The sequence below is a fragment of the Lycorma delicatula genome, chromosome 2 (genome assembly GCF_047948215.1).
Source record: "Lycorma delicatula isolate Av1 chromosome 2, ASM4794821v1, whole genome shotgun sequence".
Lineage (NCBI taxonomy): Eukaryota > Metazoa > Arthropoda > Insecta > Hemiptera > Fulgoridae > Lycorma > Lycorma delicatula.
Window position 1 is genome coordinate 19276571 of NC_134456.1, and position 27944 is coordinate 19304514.

General features: G+C 29.4%; 1 protein-coding gene across 2 annotated transcripts in view; it reads left to right on the forward strand.

Moving 5' to 3' along the window:
• Nucleotides 1-27555, forward strand: part of LOC142320526 (uncharacterized) — a 49452-nt gene extending 21897 nt beyond the window's left edge. For both annotated transcript variants that reach the window (XM_075358410.1, XM_075358409.1), the window contains exon 5: nt 25201-27555. In XM_075358410.1, the coding sequence (XP_075214525.1) occupies nt 25201-25886 (686 nt within the window). In that variant the 3' untranslated portion in view covers nt 25887-27555. The remainder of the gene's footprint in view (nt 1-25200) is intronic.
• Nucleotides 27556-27944: the final 389 nt, after the last annotated feature.

Here is a 27944-nt window from a genome sequence, read left to right on the forward strand (position 1 = left end):
ATTCAGAGTTTTCAGTAAAAAATACATACAAAATGTATTTAGTTACATTTAGTTTACATTGAATTCATGTTCAATGCCAGTTTTAAAAATTGAGAATTGTAAAGTAGTCTGTAGTACAGTATTAGTGTTAAATCTTGTTAACATATATTGAAAATTAATTAATTTAAAACATTCCAAACTGTAGAGAAGGAAAGTATGTGCTTGTGCTTAATAAAGCCATAGTAATTAAAATGGATTTACCTCTTTATTTGTTAGGATAATTCAAATGGACCTTTTTTTTAAAATATATTTACTGACTCCTGTAACCAAATGCTTATGCCCAATAGGAAATGAATTTTGAAGCATGCGATAAAATATCAAGCCTGGCTAGAGAGTTCAATCCAAAGCTTTCATTCTGCCATATTCAAAAAATAAATAAGTCAAAAAATAAATAAATAGACATTTAATTGGTTGGATTTTTTATGAGAGGTTTTTGTTCATAATTATAAAAACATTGTTAACCTAAAATTAGACTTCCTTATATATAAATAATGCATCCCCCAATAATCTTAGTTAATGCAGCTACAAAAAAATAAATATATATTTTATTGTAAATACTGAAAAAACAGCCTGCGTATGGAATAAGAATTTTATATTTCTTTACTGTAATGTTTATTCCATTGCAATAATATTAATATATTTATTCTTATTCTGTAACTTAGGTCATTCTCTGAATGTTTATGAAAAAATATCTACGAATATATCATGAATCCCATATTTGGCACTTTTCTGCTGAAGTTCTTAGTCCTCTTCCTACCAGCCCAAACTCTAATGCTATCACCTGTGAGAGGATTCAACCCTTAAATGCTCTTAAAACAGTTGCCATCATCATTGCTTAACTGTGAAATTTGATCTACAATAATTATTAACTTATTTACATGACTATCTATTTTAAAAGTATTGTATAATTATCTTTATCTGTTTCTTTATTATTATTATTATTATTTCTCTGCTTTTTTTATGTAATATTTTCTCCATTCAGAATCTACTTATTTAAAAATTGTTGCAACATAGATTATAAAAGGTAATAGCCATAAAAGAATTTGACTTTTATGATTTATAATTTAGTCTGTGAAAATTTTTTTCATATTTAAAATCACTGATGCATTGTGAAAACTGTATTTTTTCCAAGATGAATCATGAATTTGTCTATACTTCATAGTAGTTAAGCCAGTCCCTTATAAGAGGTACAAACTTCGCTGCTTGTTCACATGTGTGCATATATACACACATATACAGTTTGTGGTTAAAGTTGCAAATTATAAGTTAAAGTTGCTCTATAATTAAAAGGAAATAGAACTGAGAAGTAATAATAATAATAATCTTTATTCCACAAAATAAACAGATTACAAATGAAAATGAAATTATTTACAGTTATAAATCCTTAATACATAAGCTTAGTAGGCATACAACTGAAAAATATAAAATGATAATAAAAGTAAACAATTATTACATAATCTTGTGAAACTAGTTAGTCCCTATAGTAATAACTGTATTGGAGGTTACCATCCATTATTTTTCAATGAGCAAAATAATAAACTAACCATTTATTGAATAATGGTCAACTGTGGATTTCCAAGTGGATATAAATAATAATTACACGTTACAAGTCTTGCAGTACTAAAATTCCAGCTAGTGACAAGATTATATATACATAAATAAGTATAATAATATATTATTTATATATATATATATAGAATTAATAAATCAGAATCATAAATACAATAAAAGAATACAGTGTTAAAATTGAAAATGAAATTAATCCTAGATAAAAAATTGAAAGAAAAATAATGATAACAAAAATGAAAATTTTAGTCATCGATTCCACCCACGATCACACCAATCAATTAAAAAACTCTACATCTTCAGTTGACAACAACCAATCATAAATTGATAGTGAAAACCTTTTAGAGTCTTTTATGGATTTAAATTCCCTTGGTAAGTGATTAAATATTTTTGGACCTAAGTATGAATAAAAATGTTTAAATAATTAAATTCTTGGCCTAGGGGGAACTACTCTATCTGCTTGCTGCAAAGACCTCATAACCAAAGTACCAAGGATCCTATCCTGTTTATAGCCTTCATAATATGTCATTAGTATTCTATAGAAATACATATGACGCGTGGCAAGATCTTAAGGCCTCTGAATAATGGGAAGGATTCATGTCGTCTATTTTTACCCAATAAACACTGTAGTAAGCTCCACCCCAACATATCACCCCATACTTTAAACCTTGACTCTACAAAAGCATAATACAGCAATTTCAGAACTTTAACAGGGCAATATTTTTTTAAATAATAGAATCTATTTATACAAACACGTAATTGCTATTTGAGATTAGTAATATGAACATTCCAGGTTAGTCTACTGTCCAAAGTAATGCTGAAGTATTTCACAGATGTAGCATGTGAAATATCCTCACATGAACAACCAGTATTCACCTTACATCCCAACTAGTGATATTTAATACATTCAGCATTTTCTGTCATACTTTGCAAATTGTTGTTCATGTAATTTGTTTTATTTACATTTAATGAAATTCCATTCATCACAAGCCACCATCTTATGATCCTCAGGTCAGCCTCCATGTCATTTTTAATTCCAGACTGAGAGAGTGACATGTAACTAAGTGCTGTATCATCTGCAAAGGTGGTCATGTGCCCTCGAAAAGAGCCTCAACATAAATCATTAATATATATAAGAAACAGCACCGGTCCAATCAAGTAAACTCTTGATCTATTTATTTATTAAACTACCAATCTACTTGGTCAACTAAATAGACCAAGAAGTTTGTACCTTCATCAAAATAATTAAATAAATAAATATTAGACATACTGTGTAAAATTTTACACAAGATAAAAAAAAATAGGTTATAGAATCATGACCCCTTGTTTATACACAACTTACATTTTTAGAGAAATACATTAAACCAATATATTTTATTTTATTGATTTCTGAAAAAAAAAATTTACATATATAAGGTTTTTACAGGATTTCGTTCCCAGTTGGGCTGTATCATATGATTTAAACTTTTCTGTACACATCATTCAATCTCTGTTGATTTTAAATAGACTGTAATGTTTTGGAATGTAAAGGAATACTGTTTCCCATAGGCAGCTAGAAAATCCCCAAAATGATAAAAATATTTTTTAATAATTGTTTTACATTGTTAAGGTAAAAATTTGTATTTAGTTTTACAAAGACTGTTTGTTTCCAGCATTTATACCATTTATACTTTTAAGAGATTATGTTAAGAATGCTGGTCAATTTTTAAAACTTAATTTTTCTACCAGATTACAGCAATAAATAAATTTACTTACATTTTAAACAGAAATTTCAGTTATTTAACTAAAATTACTTAATCCCAAGTAATATAGAATTTTTTTTAAGGGGGAACACTTATCATGTTATCATTGCCCAGATCTAGAGATTTCTTGCCTAATAAGTATATTTATGGAATTATACAACCAAAACTTGGTGTAATATAAGAACTAACACAGGTTAATAATTAACATCAAATTTGAAAGTTCTAACTCCAGCTTTTATGTTGCATTGTAAAAATTGCCCTAACCTCAGAAAATTAAACTAAGGGAATGTAAATATATAATACACTACATATGGCATTGCAAAATCACACTAGCAACAGAAAATTAAGCTAAATAAATTTTTGATGTATATAATTGTTTCTGATGCTGGCCATTTTCCACAATTGATTTTTTCTAACAGTATACACTATTTTAATTATCAGTATTTATATAACTAATTGAACTGGCAAACAAAAGAATAGTAAAAAAGAACTAATTCATTGAAAGACATCATTTGATTCTTAAATCAACATTAGGATTTTTTAAGATATCATGCTGTTTTATTTATGAAATTATTTATTTAATTCATAATTACACTGGGTTTTTCTAAAATGGTGGGCTGGCTTCTACTTGTAAAATTAAACAAAAATATCCTTAGGAAAAATGGCAATTTCTCCTTCGTTTTCCCCCTGTTTGCCATTTTGTTGTTTTTAATAAAACTTTATATCTCAAGTTCGGCTAGACGAATCACATTAATATTTGGTAAGCGTCTTGGTAATAAATTTTTAAAATTAGCAAAAAATCAGTTCTTAAATACTTTTGCAAATTACAAAATGGAAACCATGTTTATCTTTCAGTCAGTTATATCTGCATAATTATTAGTTTTATCAAAATTTATATTATTTGCTAAAATATTAAGCCTTTTATTTTGAACAAACTGACATTTCATTTTTTTAAATCAGTTAAGAAATAGCAGAGTTATGGGAGAAAATTGATGTAATTTTGTTAGTTTTCATTTCCTCCACTTTACATTAAATCGATGAAATATTAATTGCTTTTATTTATTTTTAATTCTAGTATTGTAGATTAAGTAATAATTTTCTTATAATAATAGATGTAGTAATAATTATGATACAAAATTACATCAATTTTCTTCCATAATTCGATTTTAAAAAATAAAATGGATTTTGTTTAAAATGGCCTTTTATAATATTTTAATGTTTATATCTTAATATTTTAGCAAATTTTAAGTCCTGATTTTTTGCTAATTTTAAAACTTTATTACCAAGACACTTACCAAATATTAATGTGATTCGTCTAGCCGAACTGTAGATATAAATTTTTATATGAAAATAACAAAATGGTGGACAGGAGGAGAATGAAGGAGAAATTACCATTTTTCCTAAGGATTTTTTTGTTTAGTTTTACAAGTAAAATCTGAAAAAGTATAGCCAACCCACCATTTTTTTTATATTGCAAAAAAATTAAGGAAAAAATTTGCTAGTTAGTTATCTTCTGAACATAGTTATTATATGACTCCTCTCAACATATAATAAGGTGGCATTTTTTTCTATATATATATATATAAGCATTAAATGCTGTTTTTCCTTCATTAATAATTTTGTAACTTTTAATTTGTGGTTTTACTTTTTGTAAAACTACAGTCTTTTTTATTGCTATGATGCTTTTCAAGTTTATGAGATACCAAAAAATTTGCTTTCTGAATAGTAATAATAATAATAATAATAATAATGTTCATCATACCACCAACCAATCCCTGTGTTAGCGGAATGAGAAAGTCATCAAAACTCTATATTATGTACATTTTTATTGGCTTGGAAAAATTGATTTGCAGCAGTGTATTAAGCTGTGTGAAGGGAAGATATAGGGAACTATTTTAACTTTTGTCCCTTAGCAAGTCTAGCTTGAGATATTATTCTCGAGATTGCTTGTTATTTTTTAGAACTGGAGCATAAAGCAAGGTTATAACTGAAAGTCAAGACTATAAATAATGTAAGGATCAAAAAATGTTCTTTGTTTGGTGAGTTATGTTTTATTATCAGTTTGACAAATCTGTTTATTGATATTCATAATTGATTTTTTATCTTAGCAACTAAGTTTATATAATTAAGTTTAACTTTATTCAATTTGATATTGTTGAAGATAGTGATTTATTTTTTAATTCGTAGAAAAAATAATAATGGATTATAATAAGAATTTGCTTGTTCCTGATTCCATTGCAATTAAAACAAGTATTGTTATTAAAAATTGATGTAATCTTTCTGCATTTGTATATTCTTATATGTAATAAGTATGAACAGTATTTTAATAATTGTGTAATTTAGTAATTTACTTTTTGTTTATTTAGTTATGTTATATATACAGTAGTTATTTATTATTTTTTAACCAAAATGTTAAATGTTGTTATTTATTTACTTTTGTAGGTTTTTGTTGGTGTTTTTATAAGTATTTATTATTGTAAATAAATATAGCTTAAAAGTAGATGTAGTAGTAGATTAACTATTGTTGTCTTCAGCAAAAATTAAAATATATTCATAGTTTTAATATTAATATTGTTAACATTAAAATATTGTAGTTAAAGATTATATAGTATTGGAAAGAGTAATATATTTAATATTCAAATATTTATTTGTAAAAGAGGAAGAAGAAAACAGTTAATATTTAATGTATAACAGCGGTTCCTGTACATGTATTTATGTCTTGTCAGAATTTATTTATAATTAGAATATATTTTATATTATACAATAAAAGAATTTGCAGTATATATTTTAATTACATTTATTGTAATCATAAATTTGCCTTAAACCTATTTTGTTATAAAATTAAAATTAAATTTTTTCTTGCTGAGTAATTTATATCTTTTGCAATGATTATTCAGTTTTTTAATCTACATATTTTACTTATTTACCAGTTAATTTTTCATTGAACTGAATATTTTTAACCAAATTAAGATAAAATTTGCATTTTCATATTTAATAAAAATGTTTTAGTGTATTGCAAAGTGAAAGTTCAGGGTTGTTTTTTGAAGCCCTTATTATATATCTCATTAATTAGAAGTGACAAAAATTTCATTCTTAGCTCATGTTAGAGTAGTGTTCTTTATTTAATTAATTGTTAAGTTGTATTTGTAATTCAAACAGTAAGGTCTTTTTTTGTTGGTAATTTTTAAATAATTAGAAACTTCACAGTTTCGAAGGCATATTATATTATTAAAACTGTGAAAAATTCGCTTTTGAATATTAAGCTAAGAACATGTTGGAAAAAATTACAGAACCTAGTAATCAACTCTAAATCCAACTGTACTCCGTATTCACACCTGTTACACTAGTAAACTTATCTTCTACATTTCAATTTCTTCCCTTCATGTATGGAAAAAATTGAATTCATTTTTCTGTTCGTTGTTATTAATTCAAGGATAACATTATTTGAACCATTTCACGAACTCTCAGAAACAGAAATTAGAATTTTTCAAAACTTCTTTAACAAACAAGCCTCATATTATTTCAACTGTTTCAAAATCTACCTATGTGAAAAATGTGGTAAAAATTATGTACTCTTTTATTTATTAATTTTAGAAAGAGGACTAACATTTTGTTTTTATATGTTTAAATATACTTTATACATGCGCACACACACACACACACACACACACACACATACATACACTCATACACACATACATATGTATTTTCAGTAATAAGATTATAGTAAACATAGTTTAGGTATACAGCAGAGAACCCATAACTTGTTTTCTCCAAACTGCCATCTTATTCTGGGTATGCTTCTTTGTTTAGGGTCAACTGAATTGAATAATTAATCTTATATTAGATATTTTTACAAAGTAAATTAAGTCTGTAATCTTAACTTCGATCTGGCTTTAACAATAAAATGTAATTGCCCATTTGCTATGAGGATTTTGATAAATTGTTGTGCCAATTGGTACAGTCACTTTTATTTGACAAAAGTATACTGCCAGTTATGCAAATGATTGTAAACATTGTCATTTATTCAAATTCTAGTTTTACTTGATTTATGTGTAGATTGCCTTTTTGTTACTGCCAGTTGATAATTGATAGGCATTGGCAAAGATATTTTTCTTGCCAATTTTGAAAGATATTAAAGTGGCCTGAAAAAGTGATTGTTGTCTTATTCAGTTAAAATATATAGTAGATAAAGTTGAAATTTGGGTTTGAGCATTTATTATAAGTTGTCTGTAGTCCCAGGTTCTTGACAATCAAATTAAATATGAGATGGATGTGTTGATCCACATAAATCTTTAGGACAGCTGGCTGATCTCATGAAATCATCTGCTGCTAATCAGGTAGTATTTCAAGAGATCACTTTTAAGAAGTATAATTTATTTAGGGGCATTTTGGCCATGTTATCAAACTAGATTCTTTAGAAAAAGATATAGCTTATAAACCTTGTGTTCTACAGTATAATAATTTTCATTCTAATAGTTTAAATGTTGGAGTTACAGTAAAGTTTTAACCCTGTTATTATCATTCTACATTTCAGTTGGTCTATGGTAAAAGTAAAAATTGTATGAAATAAATAGTCTTACTGAAAACTTCATTAAAAATATTTATAAACTTTCTTCTTTTTTTTATTAATGTTTTTAATAGGATTTTCGGTTGGATGTACTGAAAAGATCGAATATATTAGTTTGCTATTTGCTTTATTAAAGTAATGAAGTAAGTACGTGAAGGAATGATACATACTATGATAGATGATGATCCATCATCTGTCTTAACTGCACCTATTAAGATGAGATTGTATCAGGTTTGTAGATTATTAAAAAGCTGGAAAAAAGTTTTGAAGTAAAATGTGGTTTAATTGCTAGAAAACAAAAGAGGCTATTAAAGAACTTGTTCAAAAAGAAACAAATAAAAAAATTGTATGAGTATACAGGGGTCATCAAAAAAGGTGGCAGGAATTCAAAAAATTGTATTTCAGAAACTAATCAAACGAGATTTTTTTATAAATTAGTAACTCAAAAAGTTTTTTTTACATACCTTAGAATATTTCAATATGAGCCCTGGTGATCGCTTTGCAAACATCTCTTAGTAGTTTCTGAAATATGATTTTTTTAAATTGCTGCAACCTTTTTCGATGACTGTATTAGATCCCATATTGCAATCGATTCCCGCTGCTTTCTTCAATGAGACAAATATACAATTGCAAATCAGCATTCTTAATCCATCAAAACACAGGTGATATTCAGCCTTGTAAATCCTCATCATAGGATCTTCATTATTTACCCTAGTCTTCAATAGGGACTAGTTTTATAATGAATATCATTACTCTCAGGGATAGAATTATGCCCCTTTCTATGGAAAATGGTACATTATTCAACACTGCGCCCATTTAGTTTGGAGAATAGATAAAGTTGTGACATAAAGACTCTAGTTATTGGAATAACTACTTTTTCTTTCTTGGAAGAGGGAAAAATCTCCAGAAATTACATTTTAATTTAACCAATATATAACAAATTTATACATAAGCAGTATGTAACAAAAAAATTCTTACGTATGAAGACAGACTTCATTATTCTATTTTGTATAATTTTTACACAAGAATATACAAAATATAAATTAAATTAGAAAACTAAAAGAGGTATAATTTTTTTTTTTAAGTTTAAACTTGCCTACCATTGTGACTTACTGCATAAGCGCATATGAAATACACCAGTACAAAGTCATAACATAACCTCAATTTGAGGTTATGTTATCTGTTGTTGACCTTAAATTGAACCTAACTGAAGATGACTCAACCAATCATAAAATTTTCAGATGCATACAAAAATCAGTAGCAACTACATCTGACTTTTCCACTAAAAGGATTTTAACTTTCAAGGATTACATTTTTTTAATTTCTTAAAAACTCTAGTTCCTATCTGTTAAATTGCAATTTCTTACTGAAAATTTTCAGACAAATCTCATTTGTTACCAATTACAAAGATAGAATTGAGTTGGTGCTGGCAGGTTCAACTTTGCCAGTTGATGTTTGAAAAATTCTTTATTGTGTCTATACTTATGTAACAATAGTGTAGACTTTTTTTTTTAATTCTTAAGAGTCTTCCCCAGTATTTAAATGGAGCCTTCTTGTAGAATATCAGTTTTCTAGAAGAGTGAGTTTTGGAGATATAATAATGAACCAGGTGTGTAAATATGAAACCGGAATTTGTTCATAGATGGCCTTAGCTGTCAATGTAGTTACTGTCAAACCGTATCATTGGCGCCATTTTCTTTCTTTGACAGCTGACAAAGATTTTCAATTCACAACAATACAAGTTTCATACAACAGCATTGATTTTCTGTTATCATTTAAAGAAAACTACTGCAGAATTGCATCAAATTCTTGTCGAAGCTTACGGTTAGCATACTCTTGGTAAATCAGAGTGCTTTTAAAAAATTCAAAAGTGGCGATTTTGACGTGAGAAATGAAGAACATGGAAGACCAGTGAAAAAGTTTGAAGACAGCGAATTGTAAGCATTGTTGGATGAGGATGACACTCAGACACAACAACTCGAAGATCAAGTAAATGTAACATGAGAAGCCATCTCCATACTTTTGAAAGCCATGAGAAAAATCCAGAAGATGGAAAAATGGGTTCCACATGAACTGAATGAAAGACAGCAAGAAAACCGAAAAACCACTTGCGAAATGTTGCTTGCCAGGTACAAAAGAAAGTCATTTCTCCATCGAATTGTGACAGGTGATGAAAATTGGATATATTTTGAGAATCTTAAGGATAAAAGTTTGGTAACTCCAGGCAAACCATCGACATCGATTTCAAGGCCAAATCGCTATGGAAAGAAGACAATGCTCTGTGTTTGGTGGGATCAGAAGGGTTTGATCTATTATGAGCTGCTAAAATCTGGCAAAACCATTAATACTGAACACTACCGACAACAAATGATCAATTTGAATGAATAGAGCATTGCGTGAAAAATGACCAGAATATCTAAAAAGACAACACAAAGTGATTTTGCTTCATGGTAATACACCACCATCCACACACAGCAAAATCAGTCAAGGAAACAATTTAGGCGTTAAGTTGGGAAATACTTTCACATGCGGCTTTCTCAACAGACTTGACTCTGTCCGACTACTGTTTATTTGGATTGATGGGACACACACTTGCTGAGCAGCGCTTCACTTCTTATGAAAATGGCTCGATAACTGGTTTACCTCAAAAGAGCAACAGTTTTTTTGTCAGAGAGATGGCAAAAATGTATAGCTAGCGATGGACAATCTTAAAAATATTTTTTATCATTTTCATACAATAAATGTGTATTTTCTATATTTACACATCTCGGGAGTTTTTATTTCAGTTTCATATTTACACATCTGGTAATGAAAGAGTGAGTGGTATTTTTCTTTTATATAAATAAGAGAATAAAATATATTGTTTCTGTAAAACTATATATATATATAATGAAATAAAATTACTTGTATGATTATGTTGATTTTTTATTATGTAAATTAATCAAACAGACAGTCTGCTAGTTTAGCATTTTTAAAAAAAAAAAAAACTTCCCAAACAAAGAAATTTGATGCCAAACAGTGAAATCATTTACAATTTATCATTAGTAAATAGTGTGCAGTATTGCATTGTACAAGTTAAATAATATTAAAATTGTTACTAATTATGAATCATCTCAACGTTTTTATGATTATTTTATGTACCTACATGCACTTTGTAGAGATTGCTACTTCAGATAAGTTAATCATTTTAAAACTTTAGAAAAAGATATAACCTTCATATAGTAACAAAACTGTAATGAATGAAACAATTGCAATTTAACAATGACTGGACTACAGTAATTATGCTTTTATCATTTAAGTTTAAATTCCATTTAAATAAACCATCCAAAATACTTATAATTTCCCCAGACAATTTTCAGATTTAGCAATAAATAATAAGTTTTATTAAGTGACTAGATAAAATACGTGTCACTTGTAATAATGATTATTAATGTTTTTCAAATTAATATTTTATCTAAATTAGCGATCACTATAAAGTGCTTCTGAATATGAAAGAAAATTAAAAAAGATATTAAGGTGAGATTGTTAAAAATATTTTTTTCACAAACTGGAAGAATAAAAGTTTCCTTTTTGCTATTCTGAAAAAATTGATTTCAGAAAATTATGCTGTGGGGCTTTGTTAAATAAATAACAAAGCTTATTAATCAAGGCACTTAATTGATTTATTGTTCCTCTCGGTAACAGTCTTTGTTGCAACTGTCAATTAGTTACAGAAAAGTAAATGAGGTGCTGATGTATATTGTAGTACACTTAACTAATTACAAATAAAATGATAGGTCTCTACCATTTAGTAATCCAGACAAAATCACTGCTTATAATATATTGAATGATTTTTATACTGGACATTATTGCAACAGAAATCATTCAGAATATAATCTCTTCCCTTGCATTATATTTTTTAACCATTCTGTAATGTGTCATTCAGTATTAGTTCGTGAGTTAACATAAAATATTTTAAATAATTATTTTAATATTCTTACACAATATGCTTTTTTTTAACTTACACCATTTGATTTTTTTTTTATGAACCTTACAATATTATATTACTTAATATATTTTATTTTTTGCAAATTATAAATTAGAAGGAATAAAAAAGAAAAGTGTGGGAAAATCTGTTAAAAATATCTGAGATTCAGGTACAGAGAAAATTATTATGGAAAAAAATATTGTGAATATTCCTGAACATACCTTGGAAAAATGTGATACACTTAATAAATCTAAAGAGGATGCATTAGACAAAAGTAATATTTTTTTATTTTAAACAGCAAAGTGTGCATTTTCAGCCAAAAAAACAAGAAAAGGCAGTTTTGTTTTAAAAAATTAACAAGCTGGAGCCTTTCAGTGTCAATGAAGATTGCCTAGAGAAGTTTAAGAATACCAAAAACAGCAGCACAGAGGGGAAATTTTCTAACAAATTTTATCAAAGTAATAGAAAATCAGCTACTTTCAAATCTTACATCCATTAATTCTGAAGAGTATTATAACATTGTATTGTAGTTTGACATGGATTTGAAGTTTCCAGTATCCAAGCTCCATTGAGAGAGTTTCTACTTTCTTATAAATTTCTTGATTTTTCTGAGGTAATAGTTATGTGATATACATAATGATAGACAAAGAGGACTTGAAAAATTAAAAAATTGCAACTAGGTTTATGTGCAGGCTTATTTATCAATTTTTGAACAGCATATGTACCAATGCAGTTATATGCCAATCGCCCAAAGAAAGTGTGATACAATTTTGTGAAAAGTATTAATTTTTTTGGAAAATATTTCGAACATAAATTAGATACATCTTTAGAGTAATGAATCTGGAAGAAAAACATCTTTCCATGTTGACAGATGTTTATGTTCTTGTATCAGAAACTATCAAATCAATTTTATAGCACAAAGATTCAACAGTTAGTATTATACGAGGGCTATTCAGAAAGTAAGGAATGTTTCCACCTGACGCCGCCAGGCGCATGCCAATCGCGTATATATTGGGGTGCTCGTGCTCGGCACCTCAGTCAGCATCCAGCTGTGACAACGGGAACATCTCCGCAATGCCCATTTTTTTTTTTATATACAAATTTGAAATGTGTGCTGCAATTGAAAATCCCGCCAGTTGTGAGGTGCGGTCTGTGATTTGTTTTTTGTTGGTAAAAAACTTAAAACCAATAGAAATTCATCGGGAACTGTGTGAAGTGTACGGGAACAACGTAATGAAAGAAAGTTCTGTCAGGAAGTGGTGCATTCAGTTTAAAAATGGCCGAACAAACGTTCACGATAAAGAGATGAGTGGTCGTCCGAGCATTGTGACTGACGATCTGGTCTCCAAACTTGACGAAAAGATTCGTGAAAACCGTCATTTCACAATAACTGAGCTTTCTCTATGTTTCCCACAAGTCTCATGGACTTAATTGTTTCACAGAAGCTAGGCTACCACAAATTTTGTGCAAGATGGGTGCCAAAAATTCGTCACTGAGTGGTTGAGGTCACAGGTGGCAGAATTCTATGACACAGGAATTTCAAAGCTTGTCCACCGCTATGAAATGTGACTGAATTTGTATGGTGATTATGTTGAAAAGTAGTATTTTAGTCCCTCTTTCACAAGTATATAATAAAAAGTTTTTTTTGTACTTGGTTTTTAAAATTCCAAAACATTCCTTACTTTCTGAATAGCCCTCGTAGCAGTAATTACTGTTAGATTATCTTCTTTTTTTTCATTTAAAAATAGTCATTAATTTTTATTTCTTCAATAATTTTCAAAAATTTAAATTTTTTTATTATTGAGAGATTTAGGTAATTCTCTACAAGGCTGATTGTTTTATTGAGATAGCATTTACAACATACAAAGTAAATAAATTGAAATTTATCCCAGGGTGATTTTAATAATTTGACCATAACCATCTTGAAGGCTTTAAAAATGCTCCATTTTACTTTTATAAAATATCAAAAAGAAGATAAGCTGTAGACCAATCATGAAAAAAATTATTTGCCTGTATAATACTGTTTACATAGTTTCTTGGAAACTCATTTTTGGACAAAAACATTTTTTCATAAATTTTACTGGTGATGAAAGCATAGGTTTGTCCTAAAAACCAAGCTTTAACATCCTAGTTGAATAGTTACTTGATGTATAAAAAGTAAAACAGGTTAAGAAAATAAGTCTTATTAAAAAAAAAATTCATTCTTAGCATATGTATTCCATGTCGTTTATTCAATATTACAGAAAAGATATGTGGTGATAAATGGTGAAAATCTAATCTTGGCCTTTTTTGGATTTTATAAACGTTACAGTCATTTTTTTTATAAAAGTTATCTTGTGTTCTTATGAGATTGTTTGTGACATTCTATTTCAATAATGAATATTTAAGATGGATTTAGGGTTTTTCAGAAATGCATTTAAAAATTATCACTTTATCACAAGTTGTGAATTACAAAATTTTATGATATGCAAGAGTTTATAAAGAATTATGTGAAGTTGTAGAAAATACATGATGCAGAGTCGAAAAATCAAAAAAAATAATCTGTACTGAACAGTTATTGAAATTGAAAAAAAAAGGATTATAAAAAAATTGCCTTTGTTGGGTAATGCTAAGAACCAGGCAAAAGACATTTTTACCTATATGAAGGGCGGGTAACCAGCTCTAACTACTATTTGTAGGATAGAGGCCTGTGTTATGTATTTTGAAACCTTTGTTATTAAATTTGGGTTCTGTACTGGCCAAACTGTTGCTCTGAAAAAAATTACAATTCACTGATATTTTTTATAAATCGAACAGGCTTTAATTTTTATTTATCATTGTTATTCTCACAAGCATGAGTTTAATGAACATAGCGGGGTCCATGGTGCAAAGCACTTTGGCTAGATGAAAAGGGTGAGCAAAGCAAGCCATGACCAGCTAAATATCCCCTGACCGTAATAGGAAACACAAGTAACCATACAGCATAGGCGGGAGTGACAGGAATACTAGAAATGCATCAAGATTAAATAATAAAAATTTATTAAAAAAATAAATAAAAAAGTTCATTTAACATTTTATCAGGATTTAATGAAAATTAAAAGTAATATTCTTGCTTTATTCTCTAAATAATTTTTATTTATAAATAAGTAAGTTTGCTATTAAAAAAATATTACAAGTGAAACCACATTGATATCACGGAGGGGAAACCCCTGGAATAGCAATTCCTCATGTGGGGGGGGTAATGCCTCCCCATGGCGGCTTCGAAGCAGAATGCTATATATATATACACAAGGTGCTACCCAAAAGTTCGGGGAATTTGAATTTCGCGCGCTAACCATTCCTGGTACGACCTGCTGCCGCTAGATGTGGCTAACAGTACTCTTTGTGAATCAGTGTTCCAACAGCTGTGACGATGAGAGGCTGCATTGTTGACTGTCATGTGGTTGTGTAACATTGTTTTTTACTGCCTCGGCGAAGTTCTAAATGGCAGATTTTAAAAAGCAAAGAACCTGCATCAGATTTTGCTTCATGCTTAAAAAAACTGGTGCAGAAACCCATCGCATGCTTGTGGAAGCATTTTGTGACAATGCTATGAGTAAAAGTAAAACCTTTTTGTGGTTCAAAGGTGGACGAATGACAGTCAATGACGATGAGCGTTCAGGAAGACCATCAACAAGCGCAACACTGGAAAACATCGTGAAAGTGCTATTGTTGCAGATCATAGACAAACAATCCATTATGTTTGTGCAATCGTACGAATGTCATATGAGTCCTTGCAACACATCTTGACGGACAATTTGAACATGAGACGCATTGCAGCAAAATTCATACCGAGACTGTTGAACAGCGACCAGAAACAAAATTGCATAGCTGTCTGTAGTGAATTGAAAAATTCAGCAAGAGATGACCCTAACTTCATCTCCAACATCATAACTGGTGATGAGACATGGGTGTACGGGTATGACCCTGAAACTAAGCAGTAGTCGTCGCAGTGGCAGTCGCCAAGTTCACCGCAGCTAAAAAAAGCATGCCAAGTTCGCAGCAACGTGAAATCCATGATGATTGTTTTTTGACATCAAAGGCATTATCCATAAGGAATTTGTTCCTCTTGGTCAAACTGTCAATGGGATGTTCTGTTGTGAAGTTTTGAAGCGGTTAGTGAAAGCATTAGGCGCAAACGTTCAGATCTGTGGGGTAACAACAGCTGGGTTCTGCACCATGACAACGCGCCCACACACACACACACATCGCTAGCCGTTCGGAATTTCTTAGCTTCCAAAAAGACGGTAGTGATTCCCCACCCACCCTATTCGCCTAACCTTGCCACGTGTGACTTTTTTCTCTTTCTGAAAATAAAATTTCAATTGAAAGGCCGTCATTTTTACACAATTGAGGAGATTCAGGAAGAAACGCAGAACGTGCTTCGAACACTTACAGCTGCAGACTTCTAGGGATGCATTGAATCATGGGAAAAACACTGGGATCACTGTATCAATGCCCAAGGGGATTACTTTGAAGGAGTCAGTGGATATTATAAGTTATGGTAAGCTATCTTATTTTTATGGTAAAATTCCCCGAACTTTTGGTTAGCACCTCGTATATATGCGTGTGTTATGTATGTGTTGATTAATTATGATTGTTTAACAATCAACATGACCAGCTAAATATAGATTTTATATAAATTCTTTTTTTTAATCTGTTTTAAAAACTGTTTTTAGTTTCTGAATTAAGTAATGTAAGTACTGCTCATTGCACTTATTCTAAGAAAAATGTATTATAAACAGTGAATCAAGTAAGCTTAGATTGTATGACGTGATGTTGCAACTTTAGGATTGCCTTTTTTAGTATGTGAAAAATTAAGATATTTTATGAATTATGGGTTCTATTATTATTTTTATTAAATTAGTAATTTTTAGAGAATAGCAGAAAATATTACTGGATGATGTTTTGATTTAATTACACTAATTGTGGATTATCATCTGCAACTAGTAGTACGCATAATCACTAGTAGTAATCTGTTTTTTAGCTGTACATATTACCAGAGAAAGATAACCTTATAGTAATTTAACAATGTTATGAAATGATCAGTTACACCAAATGTAACAATTTATTCATGTAGTTGAACTATTTTGTACATCTGATCATCATTCAAATATGAGCAGTTTGATTGTCGGTTTCCTAGAACACATTTAGAAAATCTGGTTCTGTTACTATAACTATTCTTCATACAAACTAAAATTTATCAAGCTATTATTTCTGAAGTTCGGTCAGAGTTCTGGATTTGAGTTAACATACACAGTAACACTGTGAAACTTTCAATCCTTTGAATTTAAAAATAAATTTACAGTAATCAGTTTTACTTGTTATTCAAAATAAATTTTTGTCATATTGTAAAAATAGTTTCCACAAGATATTTATAATAATTTTAGTCAATGATTTGTGTCTATTAAGTATAATTGAAATTTCAGAAATACTCATAAATATGGAAAAATTAGATCCTAACATTTAATATACAGCTACTAATCTATTTATTGTACTCTGCAGATGTAATAAAAAGTATACAATTTAATAAATTAATGTAGCTTAACCTTTTTACTCAGATAGCCCTGCTGCTCAACATTATTGACTTTTGATTATTATTTATAGTGGGATTGTTGTATGATTAGATGAGGCATCAAGTTTATTGTACAAGGCCCTGTTCAAAAGTAGTAACAAAATGAGAACAGTTGAAAAAAATTAAAAATTTATAGTTTCAAGTACTTACATATTTCTTTATTTTTCTACATAATCACCATTTTGTTCCAAAAATTTTTGACATCGTAAAACAAGCTTCTCCAAACCCACTGCATAAAATTCGACCACCTGGGATTCTAGCCACTTTTACATCAAGATTTTCAACTCTTCACTTTCCTCAAATCATGCAAGACACAAGCCAGTTTTTGTGGTGTAGGAAGAGATGATAGTCACTGGGCACAAGATCAGAACTGTAAGGGGATGATCAAAAGTCTTCCTTTTGAATTGTTTCTGTTGTGCATGCGGCCATGTGTGGACATGCGTTATCGTGTGAAGAAGAGCAATCCCTGATCTCAGCATTTACCAACATTGGTTTTGAATGGTACAATGCAATTTTAAGTATTTCACAGTAGATTTGTGATGTGATGGATGTACAAGGTTTCATGAAATCAATCAAAAGCTTATCTTTTTGGTCCTATGATTTTCCTTCGAGACTGGGCTTATTTGAATTTTTTCAGTTAGGTAAACTGGAATGACAGTTTCACCTCGGCATTGATGTAAAAATGATTTTGTACAAATCATTTGTCTCCATTGTAGTTAAAGCGGTCGAGAAAAGCACCTGCATATGTTATTTTATGAGCACTTGTCAACATTTCCCACACCCATTGTGCACACAGTTTACAGTAGCCTAGAGTATCAGTACGATTCTTAACAATATTGTCTTTGAAACTTCTGGAAATTCTAGAGAAATATTGCTAATATTGAAATATGAAATATTGCTCTCACTTTTACATTCACAGGTTCAACTAGATCGTCATCCAGACACTTCGCCTGCCACTTCTCTGTTCGTTGTGAACATTTGAACAACTTTCCTTAAACTCAAATACCATTGCCTCACTTTTCCTTCACTCATTGTGGTAGGCTCTTATGTTTCACACAATTGACTGTGAATTTCAGCAGCATTATGTCCTCTTGTGTTTAGAAATCTAATCACAGATTGAATTTCATAACTACAGCATTTATTATTACCACACTCATTTTAACACACTGTCTCACAAAGACAAACAACAATCAACTGATGGCAATGTGTGGTGGTTACATGCCCAACAGACCACTTAAAGCTATTGCACAAATGTGAACCAATCAGTGTTTGCAAATCACTATTTTTAACTCATTGGCCCTTACATTTTAATCACACCTCGAATTCTCTAGATAGTAGTAAAATGCCCTTTAGCCTAGTGGTTCATAATTTTTTCTGAATTGCTGACAGTATCAGCTAATGTAGTGACTTTATTTATACATTGATATATTCTCTCATTTTTTATTATTATTACTGGTTCAATACTAACTAGAAAAAAATGTAAAAAAACTTGTATTATCATAACAAAAAAGAGTATAAGGGTTCTATGTAAGATAGCAATATAATTGTTACCAATAGAATTGGTATGATTCAGGAAATACATAGCATTCTGAAAAGTGAAGGTTATAAAGTAAAGATAAAAAGTCCTAAACCACTTTTAATAAAGCGCCCCCTTAGACCTAAGTTAAACAATGAGGATGAAATTTTACTGCATGCCGTTTACCAAAGCAATCAATTTTGCTAATATCTGTATCAAACATAGACGTAAAAAATTGAATATTTGTTAAATTCATTAATAGCTCAAGGAGCAGAGTTTACATCAGGTTCACTGTATAAAGGTAATTCAACAACAGACAGGAAATCAACCCATGTGAATTAGACTAGTAAAACAAGATAATCTAGTACAATTTGTTGTTCACGGGACATGACTGACTAACGAGCCAGAAGAAGAAACCTCTTACTTACTGAATTTCAAAACCATGCAACAAATCAAAAAAAAAATGATTGCGGCTGGCAAATCTGATCATATGTACTGACAGTACGTGCCCATAATAGCTTCAGAATATAAAGGGTTAATTAAAATCTTACAATATATTGAAGGAACTGTTTTAAAGAACATCAATATTATGTAAACATATTACCCCTGTACTGTATCAGATTATTAATTTATTTTTTCCTTAAGTTAATTCTTTTTACTTCCTTGTATGAAGTAAAGGAGGTATTATGATGAAAAATGAAAAATTTCGGTTTTCAGATTTCAACAGAAATATTCATTTTGACCTTCCCTGAATCCATTTTGACTAGTTTCGGCATGACATCTGTATGTACGTACAGACAAACAAACATAGCTTAAAAACAATTAGCCGTAGGATGTTGAAATTTTGGAATTCGGACTGTTGTAACATCTAGTTGTGAACCCCCCCTTTTAATTGCAATCGACTAAACCAAAAGTGTCCAACAATCCAAATTCTTTTGGATTTTAGACTTTTTCTTAACTCCAGTAAGAAGCCCTCATTAAGAGCTTTTCAATGATATATCATAAGTGGTGGTATTTTCATTGGTTCCAGAGTTATAACCAAATGAAATTTTAATTAATGAATTATCTGGATCTTAGAAGGGGAAGACACATCAGTTACACTTCATCTCCTTCTTTTTTAAATATATTGATTTATTAATAATTAAACCTCTGATTGTAAGAAATATTTTACGATAAATAATAATTCGATAACAACAATAAAAAAAAATTATGTAAAAATATCAAAAGTTATTAATGAAATAAAATTTTATGTGCTTTTCATTTAAAAAAAAAAACATATCTATGTAATTTAATAGGCGTACAAGAAAGTTATGTAGTGTCCATATCAGATTTTTTTTTTTTATCACGTATCTGTTAACTCAGATCATTTTCATTTAGTTTCTACCGACTTTGTAAGCTGTTTTGTCAGATACCATGAGAGTAATTTTTGTAAGACTTTCTTCAAATATACATATTCCATACAAAATGTTATATTTTGCAGAAAGAAAATAATTACTGCAGCAAGAGAGAGAACAAAAAAGAAATCTTAGACAGCAAGAGATGTCTGCATTATATAATTTCTCCAAAATTCCTAGAATGTTTCTCCAAAAACAGTGTTGTTTTTGGCCAAAAATTGACAAACAACAGTGGAGTGTGAGCAGGTTCATTATATTTTGGTGCAATTGCCATAAATTGTTTTACCACAAATGCAGGCACTTTCTTCAAATTGCTTCATGCAAACTGCATAGAACTTCCACGAGGTAAAATCCTTATTGGACTTTCTGATAGTGATTTAGCAATTCTCCATAATCATTTTCTTCTCTTTTCGACATTCTCATCGGTAGTTGATGTGCTGGGATGTGCAGGGCATTCAATGTATTCACAGCCCTATTGGAAACGTTTGTACCACTTGTAAACGCTTGTGTTATTTATAGAAGAATCGTCAAAACCAACATTCAACATTTCCAACGCAGTGCTGCATTTTTTCCATTCTTATAGCAAAATTTAATACAATTCTGTTTTAATTTTTCCGCAAGTTAAAAATCATTGACCATACATACCAAAACACGAGTTGTAACCTTTTCGACAACCAACAATAAACTAAACATTCAATATGGCTATCAATGTAAACATATGTTAGGGAAGAGTGTACCAACACATCAAAAAAAAACATTGTGACAATTGGATTTATACAGACTGAAAAATTTTTAAATCTTTGATACATTTTTTTGTCTTAAACTTAATGAGTTAGCAACTGTTAACCGCTTCTAGTTTTTGGCATGAAATGTAAGTTAATTTACAATGTATGTTTTGAGGATATAATTAAAACCTATACACTATACTATTTCATAATTTGTGCAAATGGTATAAGAGGAACACCCAAAAAACAAACTATAATTTAAGAAAGATTATATTTTAAAGTTTGTCTTCTCCAATTCATTCCTTGTTGATTGGTGATCTCTAAGCAGCAAGTATATTTATTAGAATGACGTGTACAAAATTTATATTCAGTTAAAGCATTACACATTAAAATACTATTAACTGATTCAACAATATTCCCTCTAAATGGAAACATTTAGCTAGATTTTCCTTTGGCTACAAAAATTGACTACTATTAAGCATCATCCCCCACTACTTAGTATACACACCCAGATGTAGACTAATCAAATCACTGATTGCCACAGGTATTAGATGATAAATTTTACATAGATAATCGGGTAGCAATTACAATGTCTTGAAGTTATAACAATCATTGCAAAGAATCTTTTTCATTCTATCCTGCGCATTATAAAAGTGTTATAATTGACAAAATATCAGGTAATGTTTGTATTAGACTGTCATTGGCTGCGATGACACTTTGCTGTTTCATTGGTTAAATCTGCTTTCTCATTGTTTAGATTTCATTACTAACTGATAATTGTATGTTAAAATTAAGAGAAAAAATGGATCTGGTAAAGTAAACATTAAGTAAATTTTATTATATATTATTTATTGATATATTTCTGATTATATATACTTGTTCTACAGTCTACTATGAATGAGAACACATAATGAATAATAACCACTCATAATGGGCATTTTAGGTAAGTATTACTATAAAAAAAATTAGCCACGGAGCATGCTCTCATTTTGATAAAATTGTGTATACATTTATTAGCCTCTATCTTTTATTATTTCTGGAAAAATTCCACATTACGCAATTTATATTTTTAAGTAACTCCTCCCAGAGTTTTAATATCTTGTTGATGCTTTTAGGAACAAATCTTAACTTTAAAAATATATGCTTATTGAATTTATTAAATAAATATTTTGTCAAATTCTCCTTTTTTTGTTCCTGCAGGTAAGTTGAAGATTTTGTTTTCACCTAATTTTATCAATAAATCTATTTTGAGTATAATTATGTTATTGAAATTGAATTATAGGTGCTGCGATCTACTCAAGGCAGTAAGTTTTAATAACAACACCAAGACTATCTAATAAATTTATTTTATTTTTGTACATGTAGTTGTTCCCAAACATAGCACATATCAGATGTACTAAATTATAAAAATGGAATATATTGTACAAATGTTTAAAAAATTCTATTACTATATTAAGTATACACATTAAACTATTGCATGTAGTAAGAAAAGTAATTTCAATTAACAGAATTTTAAAACAATTAGTTATCCTTCGCATTATAAAAGTTACATGTGTTCTAAGACTGCCTTAGTTTAAATTTAAATGTGCAATGTCTAAATGACAGGCAGTTTATCAAAGAGCTGTTTGGCTATATAGACTGGTATCAAGGAAATCTTTGTTGTATGTTGCACCCATTTAAAATGAAGCCTCTTGTTTTATTTGATGACCACTCCCCCTCTCCACATCCTTCCCAATTTAAGCTATTCTTATATGTATATGTGGCAGAGTTATAAATGTCTGTATTATAAGGATAGGAATTTTGCCGTTAACAATTAAATACGGCAGGAATATCCAGAAGGCTTCATATTAATATTCTTATGTTTTTTTTGAAATGTAACAGAAACTTTGAATTTACTGATTGCACTCAATAGCACAAGTTTTGTCTCCAATTACTGGCAGCAGATTCCATAAAAAAAGCCATAAGTTAGACTCCTAAATCTATCACAGATACCAGCCTTCTAAATAATACAATTATGGTAGAGTTTTTTTCAGTAACATAAAAGTTGAGTGTACCTCAAAAGGCAACTCATAATTGCATTTTTATGTTTATAACCAAACTATTTGAGAGTTTGTTAAAACATAATTTCATAATTTATTTAAGTAGAGACTTCATATTTCTATAATCTTGAATTAGTGATTGCTTTTGTCATTAATCTTACCGCCCCCCCATGTTTTTTATTTAACTGAAAACAAATTAAGAATAATGATACAATGTACAAGAATCACACTTCTACAAGTAAACCAAGGTGGATTGGTATTAGTAAATAATAATCATGCTTAAATGAAAACTGAATTACTTTTTAAATTAAAATTTTTAGACACTTTTTTTATTTTTTTATATATATATATATATATATTCAAACATATTTTTTAATTTATGTTTAAAAATAATATTATTTATAATCTACAATTATTGCTAAAAAATCAAAAGTGCTTAAAAATGTTTAATTTAAAAAGGAATTTAACCCTAGTGGCAGCATACTACTTTCTTCTTGATTAGCTGATTCTGGATGCAATTCTTGGCAAGAGTCAGGAATTTTTTCACCTATCATTTCATTTTCCTTATATGTAACATGTTCAATGTTGTAATGATAAAATAAACTTTTATTACATAATTAAAAGTAAGTCCATTTTAAAAATTTAATACTATATTAGTCTAAACTTATTTCTGACATGATTTCTATCATGTTAGATTTTTTTTTTTAAATAGTTGATATACAACCACATTGTTTTGGTGCACAGCATTTTTTTTTAAAAAGCTTCAATCTTGCTTGCTGTTTTACACTTAGTTTAAATTTATTGAAATAATGTTATTTGATCCAAATTTCTTAAATGGAAAATTTTTATCACATTATCAATTTTTCGGTCTGACCAAATAATGTAACATTACAGGTATAGATTTGGTGTCCATAAGTGAAATATAAATTAGATTTCAAATTTTTTATGTTTCTGAATCATGGAATTTTAAAACCTAAGCATTGTAATGAAACTTAGGTTAAAAGTGATGTGTATCACTCAGACAGCTTCCGTGGCAGATGAGTAGAGATTGCTTTTATTGTTAAATTGACAGCTTCCTGAGATATTAATTATAATAACCAATTACTTTTTAGTTTAAATAGAAGTTTTCTTGAAAAATCAATACATTGGTATTTATTTATTTATGAAAATCAAGAGTTCAATTTTAAGAATTTTTTATGAAGAAATAACTTATGACACGCTGAAGTATAGACTTTAATGAAAGTGTTTACAGTATCCAAAATGTCTTTAAAATTTGTAAAATATGCTTAAAATAAATATCTCCAGGCAAAAGCAACAGTTCATGTTTTGTACGGATGAATTCACGATTAACATTTCTCTCTTGGTTCCCTGCAATTTGTGCAGCATACCATTTGAAATTAGTGGGTTGGAAGATTGTTCTGTTGTACCAACTATGATAAAAATGTATTATATATGTACAGTAAAACCAATAATTGTAATGGTTTTAGACAATCTGACATGAATTAAAAGTCATTCCCATGACATAACTACTCTCAAGAATAATAACCATCCATTGCCAAGCTTACTAGGGCGGGTGAGAAGTGAAGTAGTTTCAATGCCTTTTACACTGAGTCAAATATACATTTGCAAAAAGTAAATCGTTTTTACCTTAAAAAAGGGTTTTGATTGAGCATCACAGTTCTCAGAGCAAGCTACTCTGATCAGTGCCTCTCGGAGTTCAGGTGTTTTCCACATATTGCAGCCTCAAGGAAGACTGGGACAGAGAATGTAAGACAACAAATTAATATATTCCTAATGTGAATTAATATATTGTATACATTGTTTCAATTCAGCAAGGATGTTGATACAGCAGATGCAAGACTACCCTTTTGTTCTCTGAGTTCCCAATTTTCAATGAAAATGTTTTTCATATTGTTTTATGTGTTGTGTCTGCTGTAGCTTTAAATACTGTATCATTTTTTGCAGTGAAAGCTTGTTTTATTCCAAATTATAAAAACATCTCTTATAGAAAAAATTGTAACTATAATTTTTTTTTTTGTTTTTTTTTAGCTGCAATGCCCAAGAAGCTAATGTATGATAAACCAGTAGAATGTTCAATATGTGGTGTAGTATTAAAACAGTCAAGAAATCTTAGGCGACATATGGCATTAATACATATGAAACTGACTAATGGAAGAACAAAAAAACAGAAGAAGAATTCAGATAAAGATAAAAAAGAAGGAGAAGGAACAATTGAAAGCAGTGAAACTGAAAGCAGTACATCATCTAATGCTACAACTCTTCTTAGAACAGTTCCACCAAACGTGCCATTATTCACTTCAACTGGAATACTACCAGTTCCTATGTATCATCAGACCCCTCCTCCACCACCTCCTTCAGGAATGATAGGTTCTATTTCAGAATTGTCTCAGTCACAATCAGAATCTCAATCACATCAGTCTACTCCTCCACCTCCACCACCACCACCACCGCCACCACCACCATTATTGTCACTGCAGCCTCAATCACAACCACAACAAGAACCATTAACTACCCAACCCCAGATGACATTACCAATACCAGGAACATCTGCATCATTATGTGATACCATCAGTTCACCGTTTGTACCTACAAGCATGCACCATGCTATGCAATTTACTCATGACAGCATATTTAGACAACATCAGAATGAATTATTACGTAATGCTAGCCTTTATAACCTTACCGATACAAGAGAACATTGTGCTAATGACTGAATCCTTTATGATGACTGGTCATTGCTAATGATGATGGTATTAATGGTCAGTCTTAATATGTGATTAAAATTTTGTTTGAATCAGCATATTCCAGTGATGTCAATGTATATTATAAATTAATTTATTTGGGATGAAAATGTTTAATTAATTTATAAATTATAATTTTTTTATATAAAACCAAAATTAAAATCATTTAATTCAGTATTGTGGGACTAAATCAATTACACAAGATTCTAATTAGGTACACAGTTAAACTTCCTATTAACTGGCAACTTTGGTGCTAATTAAAATACATAATATGATTGATATGAATACAATCTTTAGGAAAGCAACTACAGGATTTATAGGTTTGTCTTTTTATCTTTTAAACCGTCTCCTCCGTTAAGTTGTTATTAATCGAGCTTTGTTTCTGCCACTTGAAGCACTTATTCTTGAATTGCATACTTCAAATATTGCCAAATATTGGACCTTCAATTTTTGTACTCCTACAAGCAGTACTACTTATATTGATTTTGTGGCATAGAAGATTGATTTTATGATCCATGATCATTTGCCCTTGTCATTCTGACAATTGCAATGAAGAAATCTGTACAGCAAAATATAGAAAAAGATAAAGAAACACCTGGCGTAAAAAATACACAAGATCATAAAACAAAACGGTTCAAAGATGTATAAATTGAATTGCAGGAACCTAGCACATAAACATTCAACTACCAGCTGCTATTCAAACAATTCATGGAACTCCAACTTTTGAAAATGATTTTATATAGTGACTCTACATAAAGCCAAATTTATATTTACTACATAAAAGCCATCACTATCTCAATTTGATTGAACATTAGGATTTTAAACATGCTTCAGATAAAATGACAAGAACACACCAAATAAACTAACAGCACATCTCCAGTATACTAATCAATCACATTCTAGAAGAGTTTTTGAGTTCCATTTCTAAAGTTTCCATTTCAAAATGCCCACACTAACAGTGTCATTTGCCACAACTTTTGAACCACAACTGGTTCAGCCAAGTCTCAAACTAATCACCTGCATGGAAGGCAAACACTTTAACCATCTCTACCATTCTAGCATGCATGTATTATTGATAGTTTATAAATCTTGTTAGAATAATGCAGTACTCTAAAATGTTTGCTGACATCATTTGAACTGGTTGGGAACCATTTGATCTTGAAGATCATCTTCATAAAAAGCTTTAAACACGTGTCATTTGTTTTATTAACCATCATATTTGTATCACTAACAGTGAATTAATTCTCTATTTGTAACAGATTAATGTTACTGGTATTCTACTATATCGATGGCATTCTCCTTTAACTACCCATTACTGGAATATTTTTCTTTCAAAATTACCAGATTTCTTATATCACTGTCTTTGAAGGTTGTTAATAAGAAAAGAGAAACCTAAATAATCAATAAAACAGTCAAATTTGCAGGAATTAAACAATTTTTATCTACATATTTATCAGTAAAAGGAGGTTTCACTGTGTGTGTGTGTGTGTGTGTGATCTAATTATGTAAAATTGAGTGATTTCATTATTTTATGTAACAGTAATATGCTACATTCAATTAAGAAACACCTATAATTTACATTAATTTTTATTAGCCTTTTTTAAAAAAAAAAAATCAAAAATGATATAAGTTGTCTTCACAATTGTCAGCAGTATGTGTAATTTCTACTTTTCCAAATTAGTTCCACATAATATGCATTTGAATTCAATTTTAATTTAGAGGGTTGTAAAATATATTAATAGCATTAGTGTTTTAATCTAAAATAGTTACCGATATTGCTGTTTGGGTTTATGAATAGTTTTAGTTTTAATTTTAGCGCTGAGATAATTTTACTAAACTTAATCATAAAAACTTTAACTAAGTGACTGAATTTTAAATTTTTGCTTTATATCTTTTGCATGAAACCTATTGCTTTAAAAAATCAAGAAGCTTCATTTAATGAAGCTTATTAAATCAGTCAAGTCTGTTACCTGATCATGAGGAGTTTTCTGTATTTTAATATTATTTTATTTTTCTAATTTTATTATCATA